Genomic DNA, 15,997 nt, shown 5'->3' on the forward strand with positions numbered 1-15,997 from the left:
CATGATTTAAAGATCATATACAAATAGAATAGATAATCTACCAAAATAATACATGCTTTTACCAACAATTTTTCCCCTTCCCTCCCACCCACACCCTCTCACTCCAAAATCCCTATAAAGGACATGAAAAGAAAAGGAAAAAAAGAAAAGAAAAGAACGAAAAGAAAAAGGAAGAAAAGATGGACAGAGACTACACTTGCTATAGTTTAAGATTGAAATGATAGTATATATACACCTACTAATTATAATTACATATTCTTCTTTGGCTTGGCTTCGCGGACGAAGATTTATGGAGGGGGTAAAAAGTCCACGTCAGCTGCAGGCTCGTTTGTGGCTGACCAGTCCGATGCGGGACAGGCAGACACGATTGCAGCGGTTGCAAGGGAAAATTGGTTGGTTGGGGTTGGGTGTTGGGTTTTTCCTCCTTTGCCTTTTGTCAGTGAGGTGGGCTCTGCGGTCTTCTTCAAAGGAGGCTGCTGCCCGCCAAACTGTGAGGCGCCAAGATGCACGGTTTGAGGCGTTATCAGCCCACTGGCGGTGGTCAATGTGGCAGGCACCAAGAGATTTCTTTAGGCAGTCCTTGTACCTTTTCTTTGGTGCACCTCTGTCACGGTGGCCAGTGGAGAGCTCGCCATATAATACGATCTTGGGAAGGCGATGGTCCTCCATTCTGGAGACGTGACCCATCCAGCGCAGCGTTAATTACATATAATTAATTATATAATGACTAACTCCAATTCTGTTTAATGTAACAATCAATTCCAAATCTATATGTATGTGCAAATTGGGTAAATATGGGGAATATAGAGATTACAAAAGGTGTAGTTTTAAGGCTTTTGAAGAATATAAAGGTGGATAAGTCTCCGGGACCAGACGGGATCTTCCCCAGGACATTGAGAGAAGTGAAGGAAGAAATAGCAGAGGCTCTGGCGGTAATTTTTCAAATGTCATTAGATATGGGGATAGTGCCAGAGGATTGGCGCATTGCGCATGTGGTTCCGTTATTTAAAAAGGGTTCAAGGAGAAAGCCTGGCAACTATCGGCCTGTAAGTTTGACGTCTGTGGTAGGTAAATTAATGGAGAAAATTCTTAGAGATAGTACTTATAAACATCTGGATAGACAGGGTCTGATCAGGAGCACTCAACATGGATTTGTGGGAGGAAGGTCATGTTTGACCAATCTGATTGAATTTTTTGAAGAGGTGACTAGGAATGTGGATGAGGGTAGCGCAGTGGATGTTGTCTATATGGACTTCAGTAAGGCCTTCGATAAGGTACCACATGGAAGGTTAGTTAGGAAGGTGCAGTCTTTAGGTATAAATTTTAAGATAGTCAAATGGATTGAACATTGGCTGAAAGGGAGAGGCCAGAGAGTGGTAGTGGATAATTGTCTGTCAGGTTGGAGGCCGGTGACCTTGAGATGCCTCAAGGATCTGTATTGGGCCCATTGTTGTTCGTTATATACATTAATGATCTAGATGATGGGGTGGTGAATTAGATTAGTAAATATGCAGACGATACTAAGATAGGTGGAATAGTGGATAATGAAGAAGGTTTTCAAGGATTGCAGAGGGATTTGGGCTGCTTAGAAAAGTGGGCTGAAAAATGGCAGATGGAATTTAATGCTGATAAGTGTGAGGTGCTTCATTTTGGTAAGAAGAATCAGAATAGGACATACGTGGTAAATGGGAGAGCATTGAGGAATACAGAAGAGCAGAAAGATTTAGGAGTAACGGTACATCGTTCCCTGAAGGTAGAAACTCACCTGAATAGGGTGGTGAAGAAGGCTTTTAGTATGCTGGCCTTTATCAATCATTGCATGGAATATAGGAGTTGGGAGGTGATGTTGAGATTGTATAAGACGTTGGTGCGGCCTAATTTGGAGTTCTGTGTGCAGTTCTGGTCGCCTAATTATAGGAAGGATATAAACAGAGTGGAGAGAGTGCAGAGAAGGTTGACCAGAATGTTGCCTGGGTTTAAGCATCTGGAGTATGGGGAGAGATTGGACAGATTGTGTCTTTATTCTTTGGAGCGTAGAAGGTTGAGAGGGGATTTGATAGAAGTATTTAAGATTATGAAAGGGATAGACAGAATGGATGTGGATAGACTATTTCCGTTAAGAGGAGGAAAGTTTAAAACAAGAGGACATGAGTTAAGAATTAAGGGGCAGAGGTTTAGAGGTAACATGAGGGGGAACTTCTTTACTCAGAGAGTGGTAGCTGTGTGGAATGATCTTACGGGAGAAATAGTGGCGGCGGAGTCAATTGTATTATTTAAGAAAAGGTTGGACAGGTATATGGATGAGAAGAAGATGGAGGGTTATGGGCATTGTGCAGGGAGGTGGGACTAGAAAGGGGTGTTTGGTTCGGTGCGGACTAGAAGGGCCTAATGGCCTGTTTCCATGCTGTAATTGTTATGTTATGTTATATATGTGTGTGTGTGTGTGTGTGTGTGTGTGTGTGTGTGTATGTATGTATATATATATATATATATATGTATATGTGTGTGTGTGTTAATATATATTGTGTGTTTGTGTGTATACATATTTGTGAATGTGTGTGTGTAGCCAAGGAGCCGATGAAGTTCAAAATGAATTATATAATATTCATATATTTATAACACCAATAGGTTGCAGAAATGGAGACCAAATTTTTATGAATTTATCTTATCTATTCCTTAAATTATAAGTGATCTTTTCCAGAGGTACACAACTACACATTTCTCCATGCCATCTGTCCAATTCCAAAACTGTCCAATTTCCACAACACTGCTACACATTTTCTAGTTATGGCTAACACTATTTTAAGAAATTCTTTCTGAAATAAGTTCATTTTTAATTTTGGACTAATCCCTGATATGTTTCATAGTAAATACAACATAGGGTCTTCTGGAGGCTTAATATTTATTATCACTTCAAGAAATTTTATTAAATTTGTCCAAAAAAGATTCAATTTAGGACGTAACCATCTAGCATTTAAGAAGATACCAACCTCTTGATTACATCTAAAACATTTATCTGACAAATCAGATTTCAATTTGTTAAGCTTTTGCAGTGTAATGTATAATTGATGCAAATGGTGGTGTGAGTCTTGAGGCCCCTATACCTCTTTCCTGATGGCAGCAGCGAGAACAGATCATGTGCTGGGTGGTGTGGGTCTTTGATGATTGCTGCTGCTCTCTGACAGCAGTGTTCCTGGCAGATGTACTCAATAGTGGGGAGGTTTTTAACCTGTGATGTCCTGGGCTGTGTCCACTATCTTATGGAGGGCTTTACACTCAGGGGTATTGGTGTCCCCATATCAGACCATGATGCAGCTGGTCAGCAAACTTTCTACCACAACTTTGCAGAAATTTTCCAGGGATTCTGGTGTCATATCAAACCTCTGTAAACGCCTGAAGAAGTAGAGGCGCTGATATACTTTCTTCACAATGTCTTTGGTATGGTGTGTTGGGTCCAGAAAAGATCCTCTGAGATTGTGACTCCCATGAACCTAAATGAACTCACCCTCTCCACCTTTGATCCCCTAATGATCACTGAGTGTATACCTCCAGCTTTCCTTTCGTGAAGCCAACAATCAACTCCTTAGTTTTGATGACAGTGAATGCAACATTGTTGTTGGTGCAATATTCAGCCAAACTTTCAATCTCCATCCTCTATGCTGACTCATTCCCTTCCTTTATACAATCCACCACTGTGGATTAGTCTACAAATTTGTAGATGGTGTTATTGTTGTACTGAGTCACACAGTCTTATAACAAACTCTTATAAAACACGCTTATAACAAACTCACAACTACAGGCTGAAAAATACTGCTCTAGGTCATTGGAAGGGTGGCAAAAAGTTTTGATCTATGTTGAATTTCAAGGAGGGAAGTTAGAAGTTTGAGGAAAAAACATTAGCGTCCACAGGGGGGAAAAAATATAAACCAACAGTTCGGTCCCGAGGCCTTTGTCAAGAAAGATACCTCAGGTCCAAAATGCTGGAAAATTATATGTAGGTCTTCTGGGTACGTGATGGCAAACACATGGAAGCTAGTGGGCAATAAGTGAAATAAGGAGGCCATATTCTGTTTGCAGCCTATATCTTGTAGTTAATGACTTGGATAAAGTGACCAACTTTGTATAAACTGCAATCACAGTGTTCGCAGATTTTCATGTTTAACTTGATTTATCTAAAACATGCTCAAGAAACGGAGCCAAGTGAGAAAGCAAGCAGTGAGGTGGTGTACAGGAGCAGCCTAAAATAATGTCTTCCCTAATTCACTTCCTGCGCACTTCCATTCTTTGCAATAAAGGGAAGACACAGATGTGCAAAATCAATGAATCAAAATCAGAGGATAAAGTTCCTAATCCAATCAATTATAGCCACAGATTTTCAAATAATTTTAGGAAGAGCCTGCAGGGGCATTAATACACACATTTAGTGATTCATCATAATGGAGGTGCAACATCAGACCCCTGGTTGATATATAATGTTATATTTATATCCATTAAGACAAATGGAACATAATGGAACAGTATAATAGGCCAGTTAGCTAAATGGAAGAAAATGTATTCAAATCTCTGTTAAAGAATAAGATTTCAGATACTGAAAGAATAACAATGGATAGTCACTGCATTGGCATTTTTTTTTAAATTGGAACATCTTGCTTGACCAATTTTATGAAATGTTTAAAAAGTAACAGGGAAAATAGAGGATGGTAATTAAATAGATTTATCTTACCTAGATTTTCAAAAAGATCTTTAGAAAGGAACCCCATTTTAAACTAATAAACAAGATCAGAGAATATAGAAATCAAGGATAACCGAGAAGAATGGATTGCTTTCTGACTTCAAGACAGAAAAGCATGGGAGCAATTTCAAATGAAACACAGAATCATAGAACACTACAGCACAGAAATAGGCTCTCTGGCCCTTCTAGTCTGAGCCAAACTCTTTTTCTGCCTGGTCCCACTGACCTTATTCCTCCCTACCCCTCCTGCCCTAGCTCCTGTCCAAATTTTTCTTAAACGTCAAAACTCAACCTGCATTTACCAACTCAGCTGGAAGCTCATTCCACACTCCGACCACTCTCTGCATGAAGAAGTTCCCCCTAATGTTCTCTTTAAACTTTTTCCCTTTCACCCTTAACCCATTTCCTCTCGTTTCTATTATCACCTAACCTCAGTGGATAAAGCCAGCTTGCATTTACTCTATCTATGCCCATCATAATTTTCTATACCTTTATCAAATCTCCCCTCATTCTTCTGCACTGCAGGGAATAAAGTCCTAACTTGTAACTCACATCAAGTCCTGGCAAATTCCTTGTAAGTCTCCTCTGCACTCTTTCAATCCTTCCTGTAGTTAGATGACCAAAACAACTCACAGTATTCCACCATTGTCTTGTTCAATTTTACCACAACATCCCAACTCCTGTACTCAATACTTTGATTTACAAAGGCCAATGTGCCAAAAACTCTCTTTACAACACTCAGAAAATTCTGTTATTACTCTGGGTAGTGGTGCTGCAAAGGATCCATTTTGGGGGCTGCTAATTTACATTCATGACTTTGGAATCTAAAACACAATTTCTAAATTTGTGGATGAAAGAAGTTGGAGAGAGAAGGTGGTCAGTGTTGAGGAAGGTTGCTACCAAATAAAGAATGACGTTAAAACACAGCAAAAAAGCAAATAATTGGCAAATGAAGCTCAATATGAATAAATATAATATAGGATGTTGTAGTAATAATAAAAAAAGGAAGTCACTTTTAGTTTGATGAAGGCAAGAGCCCACAAATGAATCTCAGGAGGTCAAAATCAAAAGCTGCCCCACAGATTACCAAGATGGTTAAAACACAAATAAACCAAACTGGTTCACTTCTAGAGGTACAGAATTCAAAAACTATACTAAAATTATAATAGTTGAACATCACTTAATATCATGGACAATCCTAAGACCTGACCAAAAAAATGTCGAAGGGTCTTGATGGAATGGAAACAGAAATTATATTTTATTCTTAACAGCAGGAAGACAAGATCGTAAGCAAGAAATCCAATTTGAAATTCAGATGTTTTTTTACTTGGTGGTCAGAGGAGATTGTGGGCCAAAAGCACTGTTCCTGTGCTACATTGTTTTAAGATCTATGAAAAATCAGTGTATTTCTGGATAGACACAAAGGTAAACTGGGTAGATTTTTTTTGTATGAAAACTCATTAGCGCAAGAAGTGGGTGTGAGAATTGCATAGATTTCATTTAAGAAGAGCCTGGATGAGTTTATGAGGGTGAGGGGTGTTGATTTAAATGAGGAAAATGATCTGATTCCATGCCTTATATTTAAGATAACTAATCCCTATTCACTCTTGGCAGTCTTCTTACGCTGCACGTAATGCTGTGGGCTGTGTGGGCAATGAGGTCATTGATAATTGAGCAGCATTGCCTTCACCTGGCACCACTTTAAGCTCATGGTCTTCAGGCACTTTACTACTTTTAGACCAATGCCTGCATGTTGCTCCCTGTCTCCAGAAGCACGGATGTTTCAACATAATTTCTACATTTCTTTGACTTGACTTCGTACTGTGAGGAAACACAGTCCTGAAACATGATATTAAACGATTGCAAAAAATTTCACAAGAGCAATGAAACTTACCCAATTTTCTCAAAGATCTTAACAGTTGTGTCAGTGGCAAGATTGCTAAGCAAATTCACAATCTCTGTGAGAATGGAATTGAGTAGAAACCGGGAGCCAATATTAACAGAGCATTGCTGCACTGAGGGGCAGCCTGAAAAAGAAAACATGAGACATTATGAAGCAACATGTCATCCAGTCATTTCAATGCAGTGGTAACGCAGAAAGTTGGTGGAAGACAGTAGATCAAAATTTGTCATTCCCAGTATGTCGAATTCAAAGTCTGTTTCAGTCTAAGGAAGGGCTAAGTGAGAGTAAATATTTTCTGGAAAAGGGAGCTATTCCAGCAGAAGAAGAACAGAAGAATAAGTAGTACGCAGAGAAAGTCAACAGTTTCCCTTTTAGTTGACAACACGTCATGAAGGGATGTGATCATAGAAAATTCATCTCATCACCATTCTCTATTAAACAAAACATCATTTGTCCATGTGTAAAGAAACTAGAGTTAACCACTGCCACAGAAATTCTGAGAGCACAAATTTTATTCTATATTTCAAACTTTTGGGCAGTGATTTGTAAATATTGTAAGGGCAAATTTTTGTAAAATGGGTAAACAAACAGAAGCGTTGGAGACGCCTGCATTCCCTGAAAGCATGGGTCACCAACTAAATGCAACTGTGCTCAAAGGAAGTTTAGATCGGCTTTATCAAAATTGAATGGTTAAAATTAGAAGTGCAACAATTTTTTTCCCATAACTGTTCAGTTAAAAGGAAATCAAAAAGTAAATAATTCTTCAAATCATTATTGTTAATGACCTGCAATAAGGTAATGCTTGTGGTTATCTGCAGTTATCATCTATATGTAGATTTCACTGATAATTTGAACTGCATATAGTTATGTTGTTGCAAATCTGAAAGTAGACTCCACTTCGCTTACTTGTACTGTGAGAATTAGACACCCTTCAGTTTAATTCTAGAGGGCTTGCAAATATTGTAGAATTCTATTTCAATCAACACAAGAAAGCTTCTCTCAATGCTGCAGCCCTCACACACTTTCGTTACTTCCTGGAGCAAGTGCTCAGCCCTGAAACATCGTAATATACCTGTGAGACTGGCTGACTTCATTACTAGGGAGTAACTTAAATTGTGACATTGCAGAAATTAAAGATCCAGTAAATTCAGGTCTCCACTGCATGAGCCAGATTATCCGAGATGCTGAACCCAAGATTAGGACACCCTTCAGTAATTCTGTGCTCTACCTCGGACCTCCCACTGGGATTCTGGCTCCAGTCAGCTTGACTCAGTCTTAGCTAGTCGAGCCTGGATACTGGCCTTTCTGCCTCCCAGACCTCATGCCAAGTTACTGTCCTCCCTTAGTGGCAGGCAATTGGACTGGGTTACTGATCTCTCTCCCTCCCTCTGTTCCAGACACTCGTAACCAGGATACCACTCTCCTTCCGCCCCAGATGCTCACTCGAGGACACCAGCCTCCCTCCCACCTTACAGAGGCTCACTCCAGGTTACTGGCCTCCCTCTATTCCATGTCCTGGATGTTTGTGCCAGGATACTGGCCTCCCTTTGTCCCAAAAACATGTGTCGGATACTGGCCTCTCTTCCTTCCAGACTTCATGCCGTTTGCCTGTTAGGTGCAAAACAAATCATCTTGCCTACTAAATTTCTCATACACTGGCTTTTGTAAATTTATGAAGTTCTGTCTAATGGGTTGCTCACCATCAATTATGCAAGATAACAAAAAAATACACAAGAACTCAGAATGGAATAGACCCGTTCATCTTATCATTCAAGCAACTCACTCCCTGCAATCAGCTGTCATCCTCAGTTCATGATTCACCTCTTAAGTAAAACCACGTAACCATGTGGAAGGCTAATGTCTAAAAAAAAGCTATGTACTAACAACCATCACTCTGACAATTGAGATATTTTAGAATTTCAGCCATCTTATAAAGGCTTTTTTCACATTAAAAAGACAGATATCTATTCATCAAAAATAGCAAAAAAATAATAACTGCTGTTAGCAAACAGAAAAACTTTAAGTTATGCCTTTATTCCACACTCCAAGTTTCATCCTGAATAAAGCACGATTATCAGTTCTGAAGAAAGTTTAATCGGAAGACACTAACAGCAAACATCACTAAGATTATTGGGTCTTGTTGCACCTGCAGGTTTGCACAGCTGTACTTGAAAAGATTGGTGGTTTAATTGAAGTAACTTCTGAAGAAAATACAGCAAGAGATTAATTAAATCCAAGCCAAATCAGATGCACAATTTTACCAACATGTGTTGGTGGATTCAAAGATTAATGAGGAGAATTAAACTGCACAATCGATGATTCAGTAAACATTTCCATTCATTAAATGTCCAAATGTACTGTGGACTGAATAGTATTACTGATAAATACCATTAATTTTAACTTTTAGCACTTCTACAGAGGTCCATGTTCCTTAAAACAGTAATAAATAAAGTGGCATTTTATCTGTAATGTGCAATGCAGTTGAACTTTAATCTTTAAAAAAAAAACCTGGTGCCCAATTGCTTACTCAGGATAATCCAAATCATTTAAAAAGCCAAAAAATTTTTTTGACATGTGGCGACTCTTATTACATAGGAAAACTGACAGCCAATTCAGACTCCACATTGATTGAGAGATAAATGCTGACTGAGGAAAAAAAAGACTTGACCTGAAGGGATAGATGGGGTCTTAATATGTTGGTAAATGAGTTATCCACTTGAAAAGGAAAAATGGAAGATCTTGTGGTGGCCTGCAATTGCGGAGATCGGGCCAGCACATCGCGCTGCAGCAGACGCAGACAGTGATTGCTAAAGCGATTCCCAGGACAACGAACCGGTGGGGGTAGAAGCTGGGGCAGCATCAGACCAACAGCCCTAAAATAGCATTTGTCAAGCTGCCCAGCTAACTCAGCAGAAACAGGCTGGGGAAGAAGGGCATTCATATGTATGGATGTCCCACCCAGCATTGTTATTCATATAGATGACTCAGTCAATCAGCAAAAACAGCTTGAACTGGATAACTGGACTCCACACACAGTATAAAAGCAGCCTTTCCAGCCCTAATAAAGAAGTGAGTTTAACCTGCCACACTATGTGTGTGTGTTTCTTTGTAGTGGTAGGCTACAATCTCATTATTATTTAAATGAAAAGTGATTGCCCTACAGAAGGACTTGGGAGCGCTTGCCCATAAATCACAAAAGGTTGGTTTGCAGCTGTAGCAGAATATCAATGTTGACCTTCATTGCTAGAGGGATTTAATTTTGGGGCAGGGAGGTTAGGCTAAATCTGTGCAAGGTACTGGTGATGCCACATCTGGAGTACTTTGTGCAGCTCTGGTCTCCTTACTTGAGGAAGGATATACTGGCTTTGGAGGCAGTACAGAGGATGTTCATGAAGTTCATGAGATGAGAGGGTTACCAAATGAGGAGAGATCGAGCCATGAGGTGTTGTACCTGATTGTATTTAGAAGAGATCTTATAGAAATGTATAAAATCATGAAAGGTTATGGAAAAGATAGAAATAGCCAAGTTGTTCCCATTGGTGGGGGGGAGACAAGAACTCAGGGACATAGCCTCAAGATCCAGGGTAGTAGATTTAGGATGGAGATGAGTATGAATTGCTTTTCCCAGAGGGTGGTGAATTGTGGAATTTGCTGCTCATTGAAAGAGTGGAGGCCACCTCAGTGAATACATTTAAGAGAAGGTTAGACATATTTTCACAAAGTCGGGCAATTAAAATACGAGGAAGACAGGTAGTTGGAGATTAGCCTATTATCAGATCAGCCATGATCTCACTGAACGTCGGAGCTGGCTTGGCAGGCCAGATGGCCTACTCTTGCTCCAATTTCTTATTTTCTTATGTTTCATCCAAGGATAACAACAGTGCAATACTCCTCTTGTACAACACAAAAAAAGAAACTACTTTGATTTTGACCTCAAATTCAGGGTTAAATTCCATCCTGCTGCACCTTGGTTAGCATTCAGAGTTCACACATTTTATTTCCACAGCCTAAAATACAAAATGTTCTGAATACGAACATCTGTCATCAACTTAGAGGAATACTTCTTCAGTGGATATATAACAAACATTAAGATTTTCACGTCCAAGTACATCATTTGTTGATGGGTTTCTACAAATCTGTATTTACCCATTCTACACATGAATGCCATCCATTGCTGACACGTGACATGGAAAAGCTGATGCAAAGAACCCAGGTCTCCTTCCTCCAACTGACTGATTCGTTTCCTGTGGAGAATTAACAATCAATTACAATGATATATTGATTTTTTTTTAATGTGCATACACAGGACCACTAAATGGTGAGTGATTTCTGATGTATTTTTGGAAAGCAAGTCATGAACACAAATATCTTATTTTCAAGATGAACTGAGGACTAATGTGACAGATTATGTTGTGTTTGTATTGTATATAGATATGCTTTTGGGAGATAAATTGGGGAAGGTTTTTTAGTGTAGGCCACATACAAACACTAAAACAGATCTTATTTAAAATACTGGAGCTCTGCTCATGCTAGACATGTCAGCGGCCAAGAGCCTTTGCAAAAGTGCCCAAGGGACTTCACTATTTGATTGTTGTATTGTTGTTAACAAAAAGGCAACAGATGAAAGAACTTGTCGGAGCCATAGACTGTCTAGAGTGGAACTTGCTGTTCTAAAAGGCTCATGTGGCTTTGCAAGCAGAGAGAATAAAACAGGCTTTCTCTCTGAGAGAGAGAGAGGGTGAGGAAATTCAGTTCTGCAGTTTTACAGTCAGCAGCAGCAGCTGGGACAGGAACAGGACAAACTGGCAAGCTTGTGGAAAACCCCATTTGGAAGATGGGTTATAAGTGCTTAGTTCAGCCTGGTCAGAGCCCTTGTGGTTCATGCAAGAGGAGAGGACTGGCAGTCTAATGTTTCACTTGAAATAAGGTAAACAAAAAGGAACTCTGTGGTGACCTGAAAGAAAGAGGTTATCATCTGGAGAACCCTGAGGGGAAAATTTTCTTCAGCAAGACACTGAAGTGGCTGGTTACAAGGAATCAGTTGTGGGTTTCCAGCAAACAACAAATCTCTCTCTGAAAACTGACAAGAACATTCTTGAGCGGTAACCATTGACCTTTCAAGCACCAAAGCCTGGTGAACTTTATAAACGTTAAATTCTGTGCACAGTATAAGAATTGGCTGCGACCAGTAAACTTGGAGGAATGAGAAGTGAGATCGGACTGTGAACCAAAGAACTTTTCTGAACTTACACACACATTATATACACGTGCACTTAGAATTAGAAGGGGGTTAAGTTAGGTTAGTTAAGTCAATAGAGGTAAGTTAAAGTGTGATTCTGTTTTCATGTTCAAAGATAATTAAAAGCAACTTTTGTTTAAGTAACCATTTGTCTTGGTGAATATCTATTGCTGCACGGTTTTGGGGTCCTCTGGGCTCGTAACACTATTAAATATTCTCTTTAACAAAGGAATAAAGATGTAAAGTTAAAATCTAAATCATTTTTGTGGCAGGTAACGATATAAATACACTGAAGAGGGATGACAACAAAAGTCAGAGTCTGATGAAAATTAGTGCTCAATGTTCATGGACAAAAAGTTCCAAAGCAAAACAGTTGGTTGATTAGCAATTAGTCCTTAAAAAAAAGTTATGGAAAATTATAGACTGTCAGAAATTAAGAACATTATGCTTAAATGTGGCCAAATGTTATTAATTCATCCTTGATCATTTGTGCCAAAGTTTCATTGACTGACTGAAGCTTGAATGGCAAAAAATAACGATTATAGTTTAAATGACAATGCCACTGACATTCATTATGTTATTGGCATCTTTTTAATATCAGGAATTCTCCCAAATAAATGCAAATTTTATCAACAGTATGGACTGCACCTTCTTGAAACTGCCTGCCTTTGTGTTTGCTCCAGTTCCATAGTCGATGTTCGCTCATGACTGGATGACTGCTTCAAATGTTCTGTTTTGTGCCTCCTGCGAATGTGACTGTCATTGGTCTTTTCCAGAACTATGTCATCTGTGGTCTTTGGAGTACCAGTATCAGAGAAATCAGTCTTGCTCTGAAACATAAATGTTCCTAGTTACGTTTCATCTTGAGGCAAAACATGGTCTGGCTCTGAAACACAGTGACATTGCTACATCAAGTTGTAGCAGCATTTCATACTTTGGGGGTTAACATTCCACTTACCAGCATATCCCAGAAACTGCGCCGGCCTGTCTTGCCAGTGGGGGTAGTAGATTCGGAGTTACACGTACTGGAGGTTTGGATTGGGGCAACTTGCACAGACACAGGACTATTTTTACTCCCAGTTGCATTGGCAGAAGAGTTAACGGCTTCCTTAATCTCTGACCCAGATTTGCTGAGTTGATCTAACCAAGTGCAAAAGTAAAGGAGAAAAATGGAAAAACAGCAATGCCTGTTTAACAAAAAATACACAAAGCACATGAAATCCAGGGACCTACAAAATATTCTTAAGTGCTTTTAATGATCAGAAACATTTGAACTCATTTAAAGACAAAGATGGTTGCCAAAACCACAAACCTTAAGAAGAATGACCAAATACAGTTGAAAAGGATTTTTTTTTAAAGAAATGGATATGGAAAGCTTTAGGTATCAAATGTAATACACAAAAATGCTGGAGAAACTCAGCAGGTCATGCAGTATCTACAGGAAGTGAAAGGTAACCTTTCATGTTTCAGTTCTGAGCCCTTCTTCAAGGTAAGAGCAAAAAGCAGACAGGAATCTGAATAAAAAGGTGGGAGAGGATGGAGGAAGGGGTGGGAGTACAGGCCAACATAGGTGGATTGGGGTGGGAGCATTGAAGAGAAAAAGCTGAGGTGATTCGGGAGGGTGAGCTTTCTGAATAGAGAGGGAAGGGAGTGGAGAGCTAGAGGGAGGGAGATTGATTGAGGGATCGGAAAAAAAGACTCGGGATGGGTTTAACAGAAATTGGAGAAGTTGATGTTAATACCATCTGGTTGGGGGTATTCCAGATGGAGTATTAGGTGTTGCTCCTCCAATTTGTGGGTAATCTCAGTCGTGCAGAGCATGAGACCATGAATAGACATACTGGTGTGGGAATGGGGTGTGAAATTAAAATGACTGGCCACTGAAAAGTCCACGCTATTGCAGCGTACAGAACTAAGATCTCCCAGTCTACATCAGGTCTCTCCAATGTCGAGAAGGCCAATAACAGGAGCACTAGATGCATAGATAAATACTGCAAATTCACAAATGAAGCGTTGCTTCACTTGGAAGGATTGTTTGAGGCCCCAAATGGCGGTGAGGGTGGAGGTGTGGACACAAGCGCAGCATTTCTTATAGTTAAGTAGAGAGAGGGCAATTCTTAGGAATGGATGGTAAACTGGAGAGACCTGGAGGGAGTGGTTTCTGTGGAAAGTAGAGAGGGAAAGAGGTGTCTAGTGGTGGGATCGTGTTGTATTTCTTTTTCAAAATTTTAGGCCAAGCCCTTTCATCAAGATTTATCAAATGTACTAGATCAAGTTGTTGAAATCAACAGCAGGGTAAAGAGAGGGCAGTGTTGATCAATGGACATGTTTAGATGATTAGATAGTTTTGGGGAATGATGGCACATCAGCAGATTAGGAAGTAAAAGAGGATACGCCATGAAGAAATACAAACAAGGATTAGAACTTCAGACAGGAGATTGCAGATGTTGGAATCTGAAGCCAAACACAATCTGCTGGACAAACTCAGCAGGTCAAGCAACATCAGTGGGATAAAAAGAACAGCTGACATTTCAAACCAAAACATTTCATCAGACCTTATGGAGAGTTTACTCTTGAAATGTCAAACATTCTTTTTCTGATGCTGCTTGATCTGAGTTCCTCCAGCAGATTGTGTTTGAATTTTGATGATAATTTACAAATGGGTGGCACTGGAGTGTCAGTGGACAACAGAGATGGTACAGACAGGAGTGAAAAGTGAGAAGGACTTGATGTAGAACAGGACAAAGAAGGTAGAGTGCTGAATAAGAAGTATCAATAAGAAGTCTCACAGCACAGTAAAAATGCCCTGAATTGCATGGTTATAACATTTTTTCATAGGTGTATTATGTTGATTTGAATTTTAACACCTTACCATTTCTGATGTCACTTTCTGGTGTCACCATCACTGGATAACTGGACTCCACACACAGAGGACACTGGAGCATTCGAAACTCCATAATAACATCACAAAGAGCATGACGGAGGCCATTCTGAAGCTTTTCAGTAAGCTGCAGTAGGCTAATGTTTCCCTGCTCCCAGATGTCAAAACGCACAAGGGTGTTTGGGTCTAAGAAGATAAAGCAGTATATTTTCAAACTAGGGACAATCAGTTGCAGCTATATAGTGTTAGGTGCTCCTAGATGTCTATTTGTATGCTGTTCACTTGTACTTGGGATTTGTTAGTTACATTTGAATACTCAGAAAAAGGTTGTTAAATCACATTACTGTTCATTGCCACAAAATATTCCAGATATCCAAGACCAGAGATGAAGTGCTAATTGCCCTCCTAAATTGCACTTACCTCCATTGGGCTTCTTTAGTCCAATAACTGAACTTGCAGCTAATCCTTGAACTGCCTTGTTTGGTATTATTGGAAAGAGTGTCCTAACTCTAACAGCATCGGATTTGTATGTATTAGCTTTTACTTCTCTTATGACTAGGTGGGCAGTGTTGCTCCGATGGAAGGACGTGGCTCCGCCCACTCACACTCAATGGCGACGTTACGTCACATCATGTTTAAGTTTAGATAAGATTAGATGCTCAATTTCTGATTTAAATTGAAATTTCCAAACACTGTGCGGACCTTTTATGAATTATTTTCAGAATCTGATTTAATATGAATGTACAAGTGTTGACTAATAAAGTAATTTATTAATTTTGATTAGGATTTTTTCTCTCCTTACCAAACAGCTTTGTTTTTGGTAGCGTGTAATAAAATAAGAAAATATTACAATAATATAATTTGTTTAATTGAGAATGTGGGGTGTCTTGGATGAATTGTTATGATCTAAATGGAATGTATTTTTTGACATTTAATATGTATTATGTACTCAGTATTTTTCAATGTGGAACTTTAATTTCAATAAAAATATTGAAAAAGAGAGGATTTGCATCTGTTTTAAAAACAGATATGAACTTTTGCCAACTACAAAGATGCAAAGAATCCAAGCAGGACCACCAATTTTTATGTAGATCTAGGCAAATGAAGATTAAGAATGAATAATGAGTGAAAGATGGCTGACCAATCTATTTCATATTTGAAAACATGACTTTTCAAGGACATTGGAAAATGTTGCTTCATTGTACACATCACCTTCCAGCAAATCCATGATAAAACTCTAAT

At 39.3% G+C, this 15,997-nt stretch overlaps 1 protein-coding gene across 10 annotated transcripts in view; it reads right to left on the bottom strand.

Moving 5' to 3' along the window:
- The window catches only part of szt2 (SZT2 subunit of KICSTOR complex), a 289,561-nt gene that overhangs the window by 74,595 nt on the left and 198,969 nt on the right, over window positions 1-15,997 (bottom strand). For all 10 annotated transcript variants that reach the window (XM_069939008.1, XM_069939001.1, XM_069939006.1 and 7 more), the window contains 5 exons: window positions 14,747-14,941; window positions 12,833-13,014; window positions 12,523-12,704; window positions 10,782-10,879; window positions 6,627-6,759 (listed from right to left, as the gene is read on the bottom strand). In XM_069939008.1, the coding sequence (XP_069795109.1) occupies window positions 6,627-6,759; window positions 10,782-10,879; window positions 12,523-12,704; window positions 12,833-13,014; window positions 14,747-14,941 (790 nt within the window). The remainder of the gene's footprint in view (window positions 1-6,626; window positions 6,760-10,781; window positions 10,880-12,522; window positions 12,705-12,832; window positions 13,015-14,746; window positions 14,942-15,997) is intronic.

This window comes from Narcine bancroftii, chromosome 5, assembly GCF_036971445.1.
Source record: "Narcine bancroftii isolate sNarBan1 chromosome 5, sNarBan1.hap1, whole genome shotgun sequence".
Lineage (NCBI taxonomy): Eukaryota > Metazoa > Chordata > Chondrichthyes > Torpediniformes > Narcinidae > Narcine > Narcine bancroftii.